General features: G+C 40.8%; 1 protein-coding gene across 16 annotated transcripts in view; it reads right to left on the reverse strand.

Annotated features, from left to right (window-relative positions):
* The window catches only part of LOC127445945 (MAP kinase-activating death domain protein-like), a 103,639-nt gene that overhangs the window by 53,980 nt on the left and 32,023 nt on the right, over nucleotides 1-17,636 (reverse strand). For all 16 annotated transcript variants that reach the window (XM_051706899.1, XM_051707129.1, XM_051706818.1 and 13 more), the window contains exons 3-6: nucleotides 15,375-15,652; nucleotides 14,313-14,643; nucleotides 3,459-3,768; nucleotides 865-996 (exon numbers count right to left, since the gene is read on the reverse strand). In XM_051706899.1, the coding sequence (XP_051562859.1) occupies nucleotides 865-996; nucleotides 3,459-3,768; nucleotides 14,313-14,643; nucleotides 15,375-15,652 (1,051 nt within the window). The remainder of the gene's footprint in view (nucleotides 1-864; nucleotides 997-3,458; nucleotides 3,769-14,312; nucleotides 14,644-15,374; nucleotides 15,653-17,636) is intronic.

A 17,636-nucleotide genomic window follows, 5' to 3' on the forward strand; every position in this document is an offset into this window, starting at 1 on the left:
CACAGGACAACACACACACATTCTGGCCCAACCAAATTATAAAACAACAAAAAGAATATTATATTGCCCATTAGAAGCGTATCACACAATCACAAAAGAAAATGCAATTTATTTGGAACTCAAAAAAGATTACACAACAGCAGAATATTTGAGCACTGTAAAAGATCATAAGCTGAGGAAGACATTGACAAAATATAGACTCTGTGACCATCCACTGGCCATTGAAAGAGGCTGGCACAGACAGAGATATCTGCCCCCAGAAGAGAGACTGTGTTCCTTGTGCACACAGAGAGCTGTAGAAACTGAGGAACATTTCCTACTACACTGTGACCACTATCAAATCATTCGATCTTCTTCCCAAAATTTGAGAAAATAATACTGAACTGTATGGCTGAACCAAATCAAACAAAGTTGAGTCTCATATTAGGAGAAAACTTAAGCCTTTTATTAACAGCAGCTAATATGTAGCAGCCTGCCACAGGCTCAGAGACCACAGTCACTAGACAAAGCGAAGCAATTAATAACACCGTTACATTATAAAATGTGCATGTGTATGTGTAAGCTCTAATTGTTTCAGTGTTTTTATTTATTTATTTTCTTTTCCTTGCATTCTTCTTTGCATTATTCTCCCGACATATTTAGTTTATACTTTATTATTTTCTTTTAATGGTCATTGCTTTGGAAATACTGTACAACAGTCATGCTAATAAAGTGTTTGTTTGAATTGGAAAAAAAAAAAAATATTGAGAGAGAGAGAGAGAGAGAGAGAGAGAGAGAGAGAGAGAGAGAGAGAGAAAAGAGGGGAGTTAAGATATTCAGACATTATTTCTACACTTATTCCAAAAAGGTCAGATGCTGTGTTACCTGTTCTGCAGAGGCCATGCAGGTGGGCAATAGTGGAATGACAGGAAACATATACTCAAGGGGGTAAATCATTGCAACAAATGCCATGACACTCATTGTGAGGGCGTTATAATCTCGAGACTGCAGTACCACCTACAGACAGCAGAGGGTGAAAGTTATTCTCCTTGCCACAATCAGCATGACCCACATTAGTAAAATGATTAAAGACCACATGAAATCAAAATTAGAGTTTTGTGGCTTTTATTCCATGTATGTTTGCTTTGAGGTCATCAACATATTAGTGCTTAGCACTCCTAAATGTTGACCAAATTTACTTATGCACAAAAAAAATGTACAGTCTAAACCAAAATATTGATGACTCATGCTGCACTACATAGATTTTTGTCCAATGAAATGCTCTCTAGAATAAGGATGACCCTTGCGCAGGGGGGCCTGGGTAGCTCAGTGGTAAAATATGCTGGCTACCACCCCTGGAGTTCGCTAGTTCGAATCCCAGGGCGTGCTGAGTGACTCCAGCCAGGCTTCCTAAGCAACCAAATTGGCCTGGTTGCTAGGGAGGGTAGAGTCACATGGGGTAACCTCCTCGTGGTTGCTATAATGTGGTTCGTTCTCGGTGGGGCACGTGGTGAGTTGAGCGTGGATGCCGCGGTGGATGGCGTGAAGCCTCCACACGCGCTATGTCTCCGTGGCAACGTGCTCAACAAGCCACGTGATAAGATGCATGGGTTGGCGGTCTCAGACGCGGAGACAACTGGGATTCGTCCTCCACCACCCGGATTGAGGCGAATCACTACGCGACCATGAGGACTTAAAAGCACATTGGGAATTGGGCATTCCAAATTAGGAAGAAAAAAAAAAAGGGGATGCTCCCTGCGCTGACACAAACCAGCAAGTAGCAAATCATGGGCTGAGTTTGGAATGGCATACTACCATTACTACACTTATTATTTCCGTCATAGCTCTATAAAGCAGAAATAGTAAGAGTAGTATGATAGTTTGCCAATCCAAGCTCAGCCATGGTTCATGGTTGTGACAAAACAAAAGCCTTTTTTAAGGGACAAGTCTTTCGATATATCCCACCCAAATTTCTTCTTTCAAAAGGAAATGTTGTCAACAATATGCAGAAAGCTGCACTCGTCAAGCCAATTCATGGGGTCCTTAACACTAGTTCCACCTGAAAGCAACTGATCTAGAAGAGCCAGTAACCTAAACCATGATAGTAATGTATATTTTAGAAGCTGAGGTGTAACGTTACTCCTTGCCCTCAAGTGTCTGCATGTCCATCACTCTCAATAAATACAGAAGAGACAGTCAACAGCCTATTTCAACTTTAAGCATCTTTAACACTGGTACATGTATGCAGGTTTAAACTCATACAGTGAGGATCATGTAGGCAAAGCTACACTGAAGAAGGACTAACAAAATATTACCATGGTTTTTAGATAATATGGTAGTACCATGGTATTCTTTAAAATACCTTCGAGTACCAAGTAAAGGCCCTAGCACACTCTTGGCGAAGTGCTTTTTCGTTCTTCGCTCGGAGCCAAAAAGAAGTTCGAAACAGATGGGCAACAACATACTGTAAGCGAACATTCAGACACCTGCCACGCTGCTGGGGGAGGTGTTTAGAAGTACATTTAAATATGAGGAAGCTCAATACTACATGTACAACTAATATGACATTCAAATGTGTTATCAATGACTTCATGCCTCATTCTAAGAGTAAAATTCACGAGATCAGTAAAAGAAACTGTTTTATCTACTTGATAATTATTAAAGTAATACACATAAGCAGAAGATAAAGTGTAATTTTTGCACAATCGTGGCACTAATGCGCTAACACGCTATACACGGCCATTATACGTATGCGCCTATTACACTCTGTTATTGTAACTTATGATAACACTGATACTACAGCAAACATGGGTGTATAAATGAGTATTAATGGGTAGAATACAGACAGAAGAACGATGATAGGCATATCTCACTTTGAGCAGATGTGTGAATGAATGGCTTTCAGCTGAAGATGGCACATGAGTGAATGGGCGATTAAGAGTATTTAAGTAGTATGATTCCTTTTGTAGACTAATAAAATTTTTTTATAAAAAAAATAAAATCGCATGACATGTTCTTGGAAAATGTTTCTACACGAACGACCATAAAGATGTAGGTAAATTTGCACCAGCTCGCTAACTCGCACACCAGTGTGTTCATGTTGACTGATATTAACTGACTGAATGGGAATAAGCTGTCAGTCTCAAAGTAGGTGGAGCTCCAGGTCACACCTACCGATGAAGTTCACCAATGGCAGTAAGAAGGTGTTTTGCAGCTGGTACGAAGCTTTCCTGAAAGTTCACGCTGGCGAGCTGTTATGAACCACCGAAACGAACTCAAAAACACCTTTTTGGCCAGATTTTGTTCTAAATGACATCACACCCATTCGTTATTTGAATTCGTAGGAAGTGTGCAGGGGCCTTAAATGGTACTCGAATATGTTAATAATTCAGTATCATTGCATACTGTATATTAAAGTACCATGATATTACAGTCTGATACCACCACAGTTTTTGTTCAGCTTCTCTGGCCATCCATACCTTGTGCTCCAACAGAATGCAGGCCAGGACCTGCAGGCAGGCATCCACCCCCAGCAGCTCCAGAGGCAGGTGGAGGGGGAAGTCTACAATACTGAATCGGGAGGGGTCTGGAAGGGCAAAGGTCAGAGCCGGCTGCAGCTCGTGGGGGAGCACTTCCACATCAACGCGTCTCTGACCGGCGACAGGCACTGGGGAGTGCAGCAGCCGATACACCCATGACTCTATCTCCCTCAGGTCCTTTAGCACCTGACTACCCTTCTCCTTTTCCTCAACAGAGAGAGTGCCTGTGAATATACGCCACATCATGTCCCTGAGGAAGCAAAATACAAACACACACACATTAGATTAGGGTTATGGAACTGCCATGTGTGTGCAGGAAGGCACACTAAATAGATGTTACTCAAAAGTTATATCAAATTATCAACTGCCATGCTTTAAATGAAGGATCACACACACAATCTTCAACACTAAGATGGAATATAAAGACACACAAACAAACACATGCTCTCACTCAATGGACAACCTCAATATTTACCTTGAAATGATCAGGCTTAAACAGACTTTCTTGTCAAACTAAGCTTTGCTATTTTTAGTTCTCTTGTCTCTCACAAACAGCTTGAATTGTATTGAAGTATTACACTTTGAGGAGATATAAAAGCCAAACCATTAATAAAGTCTTGATATTTATGAAAAATGTATTTTTAATAAATGGTTTTAGCAGCTGATAAGGTGTTTTTTTGTTTTTTGTTTTTTTTTTGCAATTACCTGCCACAGCAGTGCTGGTCCTACCCCATTTTGCACCCTTGGCAAGACCCCCCAATCGCTCAACATTATTAATAATAATGTTAGGACAAAATATGCAAGTGCATGTTATTGCTTCTTAAGTAGGTATCATAAATGGGTATCACCATATACAGAAATAAACTTAATGTAAAGAATACGTAAACCAGGTCAAGAGGTCTAAGATGTTAAAAAAAGAAAGCAAGCAAAAAAAAAAAAAAAAAAAAAAAAAACTGCCCCAAAGATCTATGCACATTGTACAGTCACAGCAGGGGCATTTGTAGGCTTTCGTCATTACTGGGGAGTCTGGGGCCCATTAAGTACACAATCTTGTACCATGATGTTGTAGGGGGGTCTGGGGGCATGATCTCCCAGGTTTTTATTTTTTTATTATTGATTTATTTATTTTCATTTATTTATTTTTGCAAAAACAGCAATGAAGCATTAATTTCTGAAGATTTTTGGAGCATCATTTGAAAATTTTCTTTAGTAGGCTACATATATATCTATGGAATTAAAAAAAAAATATTGACACCTTTTCACATTACACAGCACAAGATGAGGTTTATCAAAGTTACCGTTCTCAAAATCCTGCTGTGGCAGTATCATGGTACAGTGATGATACAATATGGTAAATCCTTGGTATTTATATACTATATCATGGTATTTATATGGTCGGCTTCACCAAGGAACATGTCCAATAAACATGGCTTGGTCATTTTTGGTACTTTTAAGTGCTTTCATGTATTTTGATACACTTTTAGTTTGAAAATCTTTACCTGCAGTAGACAATCGTTCACTTGCACATGAACTTCATCACTGGCAAACAATTGAATGCAGCTGCAGGTTGTGTTTCAGTGAATTGTAAGTACGTATCCACTTCATTCAGTGTTGTTTTTGTTCTCTGTCTTCTAAAGCATCCAGTTACTATTTTACTGCACGACAAAGCGCTTCAAACGATTCAGCCCACACGTTAGACAAATTCATTGAGAAGAACAGACTCAAAAGAATGATTATTTCACGCATTTAGCATCGTTACGATTCACGAATTCATAGACTTGTAAGTCTATGGCCGTGTTCACAATGGCATACTTTCCATACTTCTCTCACTGTTTTTGCCAAACACAGATATAACAGAAACAGTAAGAATAGTATGGTAGTAAGGCATTTAATACACAGTCAATATGTTCCGTGGAGGGTGCCACAACACATTATCGTAACGCACAGTGCACATTTTGTTCAACACAGATTGGACATGTTCTAAAATTAGCTCTCTAGATCGGCGCCACCGAAGCGATACCGCCCTAGGCAGTCGCATATGCCGCCTAATGGGTTGACCGCCACAGACAGCACTTGACACCACAGTCTTAGTGGGTGGGAAGGTCTTGAGAAATTTATGCTCAGCTGTTCACATCATCTAACATTTCTATTTCTCAAAATTTTTTCAAACATTAATTGTGTTCATTAATTGGTTTGCAATTTGCAAATTAGCCAGTATATTCTGTATATTCCGGTATTGTCTTGAAGCCTGATTCAGTCATCTATTCTAGTGTCTGGAAGACAGAAATAGCACAAAAACAGTGGCAGCTGGCATCCGCTGTTGAGGATTAAACTACTAATCACTTTAAGTAAAATTATTGTAAAGCTCTAGAAGCACTAGACTGCACCATAACAAACACTCACAATAAAGTATCCACGTTATCAGGACAACCATATATTTGCATTGCAATTGTTATTAAAAATGGAAGCAATTTAATGCATAAAAGCATGTATACACAGGGCAGTGGCATGCAACTCCAGCACTTTTGGCAAGCAACGTTTTCAGTTTGTTTAGTTTCTTTCCTGCATTGAAAATTTGGTTGGGCCACCAAAGCAAATTTAATTATATTCATCTCGCATTCAGCGCTTCATAAGCACTAAATGTGCTTCCCATTTCCGACACATGCATCTGCACCGGCCGAATGAAGCGTGCTTCAGAGATAGGCTAGCACAAAGTGGATCACTTGCGGGATTCAATCAGGCTTCCCATGATATTGGTGCGCAGACCCCAAAACGTACAGATTGTTCTACATTACAGAGCTTTAAAGGAAGTCAAACATTTAAAATGGCTTGAAAGCTTTGCCATTATAATTAGCACTGACACTTTTCAAACTACACATCAATAGTTTAACAACACTAACTGTTACTGTATTATGACAGAAATGTTATAGATTCATATTAAATATTTTAGGGGGACTCTATTAAGAATTCATTTTTATTACATCTTTGAAAGTTGTAGGTAAAGTTTCTAAATGTGTTTAGTAGGGTTGGGAACCCTACTAGCGCAATTCAGTGGCAGCAATGCCCTCAACCAAATATCTAGCACGAAACACACAGCAACCATTGCAGTCTGATTCCCGAACAAATGACTCTAATGAGCCAGTCCTTTTAAATCTACAGCACGAAACATAAGCTGCTTCCGGTGTAATCTGATAACCGAACAATAGACTCTCTTGAGCAGGTTCTTTTTAGAGAATCAAAAAACACTACTACATCAGTTGGAGCGTTTAATGAATTAATCTTATACTGATGCACAAGTTAGTCAAACTCTAAATTAAAAAAGCGGCATGCAGATGGTAAGGTCAGAATTTGGCAAAAACAACATGTATCCACTGAGCCACCCTGCTTTGTGTCTGTCCTTTATGCTGCTGGTGGTGTTGTTGTTGTAATGGTATGGGGAATATTTTCGTAGCCCACATTAGAACACTTAATTTAATACCAACTGAGCTTTGTATAAATGTTATAGCCTGAGTATTGTTGTTTGAACATGTTGACCCTTTACAGTCTATCCATCATCTTATGACTACCTCCAAATGTCAAAGGGAAGTCCTAACCAATATTACAAAAAGTGTACCTAATGAAGTTTATTTATCTAGCGAGGTTTGTTTGGTCATCCATGTTATTCGCTAAATGAACCATATCACCATATTACTGCATCATTGAACATGAGTCCAAACAAATGCTGTTTTGATTTATATAATAGTTCAGTTGATAAGATCTCAAATACACAAGCACAAGTCTCTTGAAGACCCAGACAGGCCAGACTGTGATTGTGTAGGCAGTTGAATTGCAGCTGTAAGTCATAATTGGTTCATCTTAGAACTCCCACTTCTCACAGCTGCTCTCTGAGAACAGTCAGTGGCCTCAATCTGTCATACAGCCTGTCTCCACCAGCTCCACGCACTCTTTCTCTCAGTTTCTTGCCATATTTGTCCTCGCTCTACCTCTGTCTCTTTCCTTCTAGTGGCAAATAGAGACATCTTCATTAATCAGGGTGTTTCTGCAGTTACAATATTCCATTTTAAGATGGGCCTGTTTAAGGACACAAAGGCTATTGAAGATTGAATCTACTGTCCTTCCAAATCCAGTTTTGCACTGAAATCATCAAGAATACTGATGTCATAACATAACATGCATAATAGTTGAACTAGCATTGTAACTCCCAATAAGGGTCCAAAACTAACACGGCAAGCACCAAATGTGAAGTAAACATTTCAACAGTTGGTTTGTAATAGGGCTGAGTAATATGCAAGAAATATTTTCACAATATTTCTATAAACTTATATATATATATATAGCGATATCCAATTACATCGTCAACCACCCTGACAAAGTGAATATTCTTTCTTTATTGATTTTCCTTTCAAATTTAAATTCATTTATTGAAACACAAAAAAACTTAAACCAAAGATATTTTTTATTTAAATTGCACTTCAAATAAGGCAAAAAAGGCAATTAAAATAACGAAGTAGTCAAAAAATCGTATATAGCCACCTCCCTAAATCCAAACATTTAACAAAGAAATAAAGTGAACCTGCAGAGTTGCGTTCATAATCCATGTTAAGCACGAACTGCTCCGTGGAAATAAAGTGAACTAAACTCAGAGTACCTCCTGAGACTAAGATAGTCAGAGATCATTTGCAGCACTCTCATAGATGACACTATTCTTGAAAACTCGTTACATGTGAGTGTTCCACGAGACACATGCCTCTGAACAAACAGCAGTCTTTGTGTCTAACAGCATTTCTTATGTCACTCTGAGATGTCTTACAGGTCACTCGCCAGTGGCGGGTAGATGAGCAAAGCCGCCACTGCGCAAGTGCCCATGAAATTTGGCGGGTGCTAATTTCCAAACCTGGGTTATTATTTAATATAGTTGGTGACTTCCCAGCACCATGGTTGTCATTTCCTGATATTGTCGATCATTGTCTGTTAGTGTCACAATCAGCATCAGGATATTTATCAGTTATCGTATATATCCGATTACATCGTCCTTTCGCCCAGCCATAGTCTGTAACTTTATTAGGAACTGCTATACATTTTTATTTAAACTATATAAAAAATAGTCTGACTCGCAGTGATGTAAGTGGTGCGAGGGATTCAGATCATATACATACAAACCGTCTTCTCATCACCTTTTTTCTCCATGGAAAATGTACCATGAGAAGTTTATTTCTAGGATGTCTATCTTTATGTCTTGGAAGTTTTTTTTCTCCACGACATACTGTATGTACAATATTACTTGTGTTAAGCAAGCAAAATGAGATTTTGAGGAACAAACTGAAGATGTGTCTTGATGTTTATGAATGGGGCAGTTTCACCCAGAGATGGATGTCGCACATACACACGCATCCTATATATACACGTGTTCGCGTATTTGTGACAAACAACGGAGGTCTTTGAGTCACTTGCAGAATCACACTCCAATCAGCCACAACATTAAAACCACTTGCCTAATATTGTGTAGGTCCCCCTCGTGCCGCCAAAATGGCGCCAACCCGCATCTCAGAATAGCATTCTAAGGTGATATTCTTCTCACCACAATTGTACAGAGTGGTTATCTGAGTTACCGTAGACTTTGTCAGTTCGAACCAGTCTGACCATTCTCTGTTGACCTCTCTCATCAACAAGGCATTTACATCCACAGAACTGTCGCTAACTGGATGTTTTTTGTTTTTGATACCATTCTGAGTAAATTCTGGAGACTGTTGTGCATGAAAATCCCAGGAGATCAGCAGTTACAGAAATACTCAAACCAGCCCGTCTGGCACCAACAATCATCCATGCGATTATCTAATTAGCCAATCATGTGGCAGCAGTGCAGTGCATAAAATCACGCAGATATGGCTCAGGAGCTTCAATTAAAGTTCACATCAACCATCAGAATGGGGGAAAAATGTGATCTCAGTGATTTGGACCGTGGCATGATTGTTGGTGCCTGACGGGCTGGTTTGATTATTTCTGTAACTGCTGATCTCCTGGGATTTTCACGCACAACAGTCTCTAGAATTTACTCAGAATGGTGCCAAAAACAAAAACATCCAGTGAGCTGCACTTCTGTGGACGGAAACGCCTTGTTGATGAGAGAGGTCAACAGAGAATGGCCCGACTGGTTCAAACTGACAAAGTCTACGGTAACTCAGACAACCGCTCTGTACGATTGTGGTGAGAAGAATAGCATCTCAGAATGCAGACCACATGTAACAACACCTACACAGGATTGGTACATCCGAATATCATACCTGTGGGACAGGTACTGGATGGCAACAACAACTGCCTGAGTTACACCAGGAACAATCCCTCCTCCATCAGTGCTCAGACTGTCCGCAATAGGCTGAGAGAGGCTGGACTGAGGGCTTGTAGGCCTGCTGTAAGGCAGGTCCTTACCAGACATCACCGGCAACAATGTTGCCTATGGGCACAAACCCATCTTCGCTGGAACAGACAGGACTGACAAAAAGTGCTCTTCACTTACGAGTCGCAGTTTTGTCTCACCAGGGGTGATGGTCGGACTTGTGTTTATCGTCGAAGAGGAATGAGCGTTACACCGAGGCCTGTACTCTGGAGCGGGATCGATTTGGAGGTGGAGAGTCCGTCATGGTCTGGGGCGGTGTGTCACAGCATCATCGGACTGAGCTTGTTGTCACTGCAGGCATTCTCAATGCTGTGCGTTACAGGGAAGACATCCTCCTCCCTCATGTGGTACCCTTCCTGCAGGCTCATCCTGACATGACCCTCCAGCATGACAATGCCACCAGCCATGTGCAGCCACTATGGCTGCCGCCTCATCATCCTGGTGGAGGCTGCACACTGGTGGTGGATGAGGAGAGTCCCCTGTTCACTATGTGAAGCGCTTCGAGTGTAGTGTCAGAAAAGCACTACATAAGTGTAACATTCCTTCATATCTGGAAAAAATTTGATATCGCTCGAGAATCTTCTGGATAATTTTCTAATTTTCAAAGCGTGAAAAAGACATCGATCTCAAGCCAATTATATGACATAAATAATATAGTATGAACTTGAATAGTGAACCGAATGAACAAGAAAATGATAAAGCATTATAGCTACATGCAAACTCTGTTCAGAAAACAGGCTGCTTTACTGGTTAAATTATTCTCTACACTTGTGAACAAATCAAAGGGGCTTGGCAGGGCAATTCAACTGCAAACAAATTGAGGCCTGCAAACACAGCTGTGGCTCATGGTGGATGTGGTTGCTAGGCTACGCAAGAATAGACTCTGCAGAGAAAATCACTGAGATAAAAACCTTTGTACTCAATGCTTATTGATCTGTGCCAGAGTGCTATCATGGAGATTGTTTACCAATAGATACTCAAGGGTTTAGTTACCATTCCCACTGATGAATGAGACATTCTTAAAAACCGCTTTCCCCCTCCAATGTGAAGCACCACTTCTATAACCCTTTAGAGGAAAACAACCTCTGTCCCTTACACACTTCCTGCCTCTACCACACTTACACACTCTTCTCGTTCCATTCTCTCTTCCCTCCCTCTAAGTAGCAAGGGCTGTGAATTAATTAATTAATGAACGTTACATTTATATAGCGCTTTTCTGACACTACACTCAAAGCACTTTACACAGTGAACAGGGGACTCTCCTCAAACTCCACCAGTGTGCAGCACCCACCTGGATGATGCAACAGCAGCCATAGTGCACCAGTACACTCACAACACACCAGCTATTGGTGGAGAGGAGAGAGTAGAGTGATTCAAGAGCCAATTCAAGGTTGGGGTTTATTAGGAGACCATGACTGAGAAAGGCCAATGGGGGAATTTGGCCAGGACACCAGGGTTACACTCCTACTCTTTATGAGAAGTGTCCTGGGATTTTTAATGACCACAGAGAGTCAGGACCTCAGTTTAACATCTTATCCAAAGGACAGTGCCTTTTTTACAGTATAGTGTCCCCGTCACTATACTGGGGCATTAGGACCCACACAGTTCACAGGGTGCGCACCCCCTGTTGGCCTCCCTAATACCTCTTCCGGCAGCAAACTTAGTTTTCCCCAGGAGGTCTCCCATCCAGGTACTGAACAGGCTGAACCCTGCTTAGCTTTAGTGGGCAACTAGTCTTGAGCTACAGGGTGATATGGCTGCTGTCACACCTCCTTTCACTTGTATCTTTTATAAAACATTTGCACTTCACAGGCTCAAACAATATAGGCCTCTTCTGACATTTCTAGCATAATGCAAATGCACTTGAATTTTAAAGGGATAGTTCACCCAAAAATAAATATTTTGTCATTTTACCATCTACTAACTTTCATGTCGCTTCTAACCTGACATGATTCAGCTATTCTGCCAAATGAATAATTTTCCGTTAATTCGACGGAGTAGGTTGTAAATTATCCATCATGCTTTATTTTTATCTGTCAGTAAAGTATCGTAACAACTGGCATCTTTAATGTGACACTGATTCCACAAGAATGTCTATGGCAAAGAATCTTTTTGTTTTACAAAGCACTGTGTTTTCTGTGTGAAAATTAATACCGATTATGGTCCTTTACTGTGGTCATATTTCTAATAAGGATGTGCGGAACGGTTTTCACTGACGTTTAAACGAAACTTTTGGAGTTGACTAGTCGACTAGTCTAAAACTAAACCAACCATACTTAATCTATTCCAAATCCAACACTAAAGACTGCTGAAAAGAGGCATTTCTGCAGCGTGCTCGTCTGCATTATCATCATTGTACATTAAATATAGAACAGAAACGCATTCACCTTTAGCAAATACAGTTTATTTATTGAAAACAATTGAATGAATAGTGCAGGATCAATGGAACAACCCTAAAAGCCTGTTCTAAATGGAATTCACCAAGTAAAAGTTACTTAACATATTAAAACAGTCAGGGCATTGTTGAAAATAATTAACAGGTAGACTAAGGCAAATCTACGAGAGAACAAAATGCGCTGAAAAGTTGCGCATATTTCATGACGTGTAGTCGTGCATTAGCTATTGATCTGACATGACAGCTGTTCGGTAAAGAACGTTAACCAATAACAGTTACGATGGAAAATAGCTATATGATAGACAAAATAGGCCTGTGATGTAGCCTACAATAAACCTAATGTATTCTAAACATGACGTGCACACAGAATAAAAGATAGTTTAACCCATTAAGCAGTCGACACCTCGTTGAAAATAGCCTTCTTAATCAGCAGATTAAAAAAATAGCATACATAGCCTAAAAGTCATTTTCTAGGCTACTTACTCAAAAGCATACATTTTTTGATGAGCAAAATTAACACGTTAACATGGTCCGGTGAAAGACAGGAATTGATTAACCTGAGACAGCTATCTTGCGCTTGGAAGAAAACAGCTCAGCGGGAAAATAACTTACAAGCACAGATTTAAAGACTAAAATGTGAAAACATCCAACTTTCAAGCCATTCACTTCACGCATGCACCACCGAAGGGATTTCACCCGTTTCACGTGTGTATGTGTGTGTGTGTGTGTGTGTGTGACTTCATGGGGAGACACAATTTAAGTTTTCATCGCATCTGTACAGTGTGACTATAAAGAAAATAAAGTGATTTCTGGATTACTACATCGACTTTTTCCTTTGATGATGGATATAATTAATCAGATGTTTATCGAGAGTGGGAAATTGAACTTTATTGTACACTAAACCATCATCTAGTTTACACAAGGGAAGTATTTCGTGCCTGTTAATGTGTGGTAATCAAGATGTCTTTAGTGAGTATTTCAGTACAGTAATTTATGTTGAGTCATAAAAGCCTTTATCGTAAAAGATTGTGTTGATAAATAGGTTTATAGTGCATTTTCAACATGTGGTCCCACTGAGTTCAGAGTGTGCTGTGTGGTTAAACAGCGCTTTCGCCGCCTCGCTTTTCACTCCGGTTGCAGCACGGAGCACCACTTGCACGCCTCACGAGCCCAGTTTAAACTGTAACCTGACGACACAGGCTGTGTCTGAAAACTGGAAAATGCTGCCTTTGGAGGCTGTATAAGGATGGATGAAATAAGGTACTTTTTAAACTGTTCAGAGAGTTCCGTCCATCCAAAAACACTGTTGTTTAAAACATTAACTGATGAGGCAGCAGCCTACGTTTTCTGATGCAGCCAAAGTTCGTATAAAACAGCCCTAAACAAACAAAAGTGTAGCTCCGATCCCGGCGTCCTCCGGTTGTGTTGTTGATTTTGTTGTTGTTGCTACTGAGAAGCATGTGCAAATAACATCAGAATAAAAACTGTCGAAACTAGATGACGTCACTATGGTGGTTACTTTGGGAATGCGAATGCAACAGGGGATAAGACTCCTTGGGTGTCCCGTTCCTCATAAGAGTTCTCATCTAGACAGTCACTAAGGGAAAAGTACCAGGACTGTAGGTGGGAAAGGGCTTATAATCACCATCATGTTTCATTGAATGGACAAGAACAGATTGGACATTAAGTTAAATATCTCTTTTGGGGTGAACAGATGACAGAATTTTCATTTTTGGCTGAACTATACCTTTAACAATCCCACAGTGACAATTAAAACAATTAAAGAATACAGAAAGTAGCAGGATTTATGAACAGAAGAAGAGAGTGACAGAATTTTGGTGTGAGTAGCATCTTTAGGCAGCACCACAGTATTTGACACCGACATATCTACAGTTAGCTACTGTAAAACACTGAGGTCATTAGACGTGCAAAGATATTGTCTTGCTGGATATTAGGGGGAAGTTACCTGGGTTGCTACATAATTCACAAAAGAAGACCGTCTTACCGTTGTGCAACCTTAGCAGCACCAGGTCTCTGGTTGAGCCTCTGGCTACAGGAGTCCACCATGCGCTTTAGGATATAAAGACACTCCCTGAACGTGGAGAAGAAAGGATAATGGCACAGAATGCACAGAGATGTTAAAGTGCTGTTCCGGTTCTGTGGTGCCAGTCGGGCATTGCGTTTGGACCGAGGCGACTTTCCACCACTGCCCAGCTCGCCTGGCAATGTCCCATCTTCTGTAGGTGGCACTGTGGATTCCCCAGGGAGTGTCAAGGTGGAGGGGTCAGATTTTTCTGTGGCATGCACTGCAGGGTCTGTCTGAGGGGCCTTGTCTCCTACACAAAGGCAAATCAAACAGAAGTTAAAGGGATAGCTGACCCAAAAATGAAAATTTTGTCAAACCTCATTGGTTCTTGTGTCATGACATTTGGTCACAAGCACGCAAGAACCAGTGAGGTTTTGATGTTATTGACGTGTCGCCATATTAGATTTGGGCACTACACACATGATCAATGGTTAATGTTGAAAAATTATTTGATTTTAGAGTGAATAATGGCTTGAATTTCTCAAGTTCATCACACAAATACGATCGTATGACTTCAGAAGACTTGGAAAATAGTGCATAAACTGTATCGACTAATTTTACTGTAGTTTTATGGTATTTTTGTCCTTTATGGAGCTTGACAGTCCGGAGTCCCTTATCACTTTCTTTATATAGAAAAAAGATGTGTGAACCCTTTTTTCAAAATTCATCATTCATTGGACAAAAGAAAGTCATATGGGTCTGAAGCGACTTTAAGGGTGAGTAATTCATTATAGAATTTTCTAGAATTCCTTGAAACAGTGACTGATATAAAGACATAGCTTTTCCTAACAGCTACAGTATATGTGAAAATTCTCAGGCAATCAAACAAAATCTTTTTCTTTGCTTTCTGTTTAAAGTGTTGTACAAATACAACTGGAATTGAATTACAGATGGCTGGGAACAAACCAGATCAAGTTGAAACAGATGTGATGAACTGGTTCTGCTAAAGTCCACTCAACTTGCTTTAAAATGAAGTCTAACCTTTTCCCTCGGATCGTGTCCGGTGGTGACCCTTTTGAAAAGAGCGGTAAAAGTTGAGGCAGATTCCATAGCGGGTGATACCAGAGTCTTTGTCAGTCAGGGTAAAGACGAAAGAGGTGTCATCACGGAGACTGACCCGACGCTGACGGACGCTCAGGCAGCCCTCAGGCTGGCAGAAGAAAACGACATCAGGTGGCAGAGGGAAGTCGGTGTGGTCCTCCAGTGGATAGCGCCTCAGCAGCTGTGGTGTTTGTGTCACGCTGTCACTGCTGGGCTGCCTGACGAGGAAACAGAGCAAGACGATGTGAGGGACAGAAAGAAAGATCTCTGGCATTTCTCAGCCAGAGAAATGACTACATGATTAGTGGAATTCGAAATGAATATAGGCTGTGTCTGAATCCAAACGAGTATTTTTGTATGAATGTACATCCTTAGGAAACTGATTTCAGACCATAACATCACATCAAGATGATCAAGAGAGAGACACAAATTCCACTAAAGGAATACTCCAGTATCAATACAAGTTAAAGGAATAGTTCACCCAAAAATGAAAATTCTCTCATCATGTACTCACTCCTGGCATCCCAGATGTATATGAATTTCTTTCTTCTGCAGAACACAAATGAACATTTTTAGAAGAATATTTCAACTCTGTAGGTCCATACAATGCAAGTGAATGGGTGCCAAAAGTTTGAAGCTCCAAAATCAACATAAAGTCTGCATAAAAGTAATCCATTTGACTCCAGTGGTTAAATCCATGTGCTCAGATATGATATGATAGGTGTGGGTGAGAAACAGATCAATATTTAAGTCATTTTTATTCTCATCTATTCTCCTCCCTGCCCAGTAGGGGGCGATATGCACGAAGAATGTGAATCACCAAAAACAGAAGAAGAAAGTGAAAGAAAATGTACTTAAATGTTGATCTGTTTCTCACCCACACCTCTCATATTGCTTTAGAAAATATGGATTTAACAACCGTCTGGATTACTTTTATGTTGCCCTTATGTGGATTTTGGAGCTTCAAAATTTTGCCACCCATTCACTTACATTGTATGGACCTACAGAGCTGACATATTCTTCTAAAAAATCTTCGTGTTCAGCAGAAGAAAGAAAGTCATACACATCTGGAATGGCAGGAGGGTGAGTAAATGATGAGAGAATTTTCCTTTTTGGGTGAACTATCCCTTTAAGCTCAGTTTACAACAATTGTGGCATAATATTGCTTACCACAAAAAAAATAAATAAATAAATAAATAAATAAAAAATAAAAACATTTTACTTGTCTCTCCTTTTCTTTAAAAAAAAAGAAAAAGGGGGGCCTGGGTTCAGCGAGTACTGACGCTGACTACCACCCTTGGAGTCACGAGTTTGAATCCAGGGCGTGCTGAGTGACTCCAGCCAGTTCTCCTAAGCAACCAAATTGGCTCAGTAGCTAGGGAGGGTAGATTCACATGGGGTAACCTCCTCGTGGTAGCGATTAGGGGTTCTCGCTCTCAATGGGGCGCGTGGTAAGTTGTGCATGGATCGCGGAGAGTAGCATGGGCCGCCACATGAGAAGTCTCCGCGGTGTCATGCACAACGAGCCACATGATAAGATGTGCAGATTGGGGGGCCTGGGTAGCTCAGTGGTAAAGACGTGACTACCACCCCTGGGGTTCGCTAGTTCAAATCCCAGGGCGTGCTGAGTGACTCCAGCCAGGTCTCCTAAGCAACCAAATTGGCTCGGTTGCTAGGGAGGGCAGAGTCACATGGGGTAACCGCCTCGTGATCGTTATAATATGGTTCGTTCTCGGTGGGGCGCGTGGTGAGTTGAGCGTGGTTGCCGCGGTGGGTGGCATGAAGCCTCCACACGCGCTATGTCTCCGTGGCAAAGCGCTCAAAAAGCCACGTGATAAGATGCGCGGGTTGACGATCTCAGACGTGGAGGCAACTGGGATTCGTCCTCCGCCACCTGGACTGAGGCGAATCACTACGCCATCACGAGGACTTAAAAGCACATTGGGAATTGGGCATTCCAAATTGGGAGAAAAAGGGAAAAAAATAATAAATAAATAAATAAATAAATAAATAAAGATGTGTGGATTGACTGTCTCAGAAGCGGAGGCAACTGAGACTTGTCCTCCACCACCCGGACTGAGGTGAGTAACTGCGCCACCACAAGGACCTAGTAAGTAGTGGGAATTGCGCATTCCAATTTGGGAGAAAATGGGGATAAAAAAAAAGGTGTGTGGCAGGGAGGAGGGCGGGGCCGAGTCGTGA

Source organism: Myxocyprinus asiaticus, chromosome 1 (assembly GCF_019703515.2).
Source record: "Myxocyprinus asiaticus isolate MX2 ecotype Aquarium Trade chromosome 1, UBuf_Myxa_2, whole genome shotgun sequence".
Classification (NCBI taxonomy): Eukaryota; Metazoa; Chordata; class Actinopteri; order Cypriniformes; family Catostomidae; genus Myxocyprinus; species Myxocyprinus asiaticus.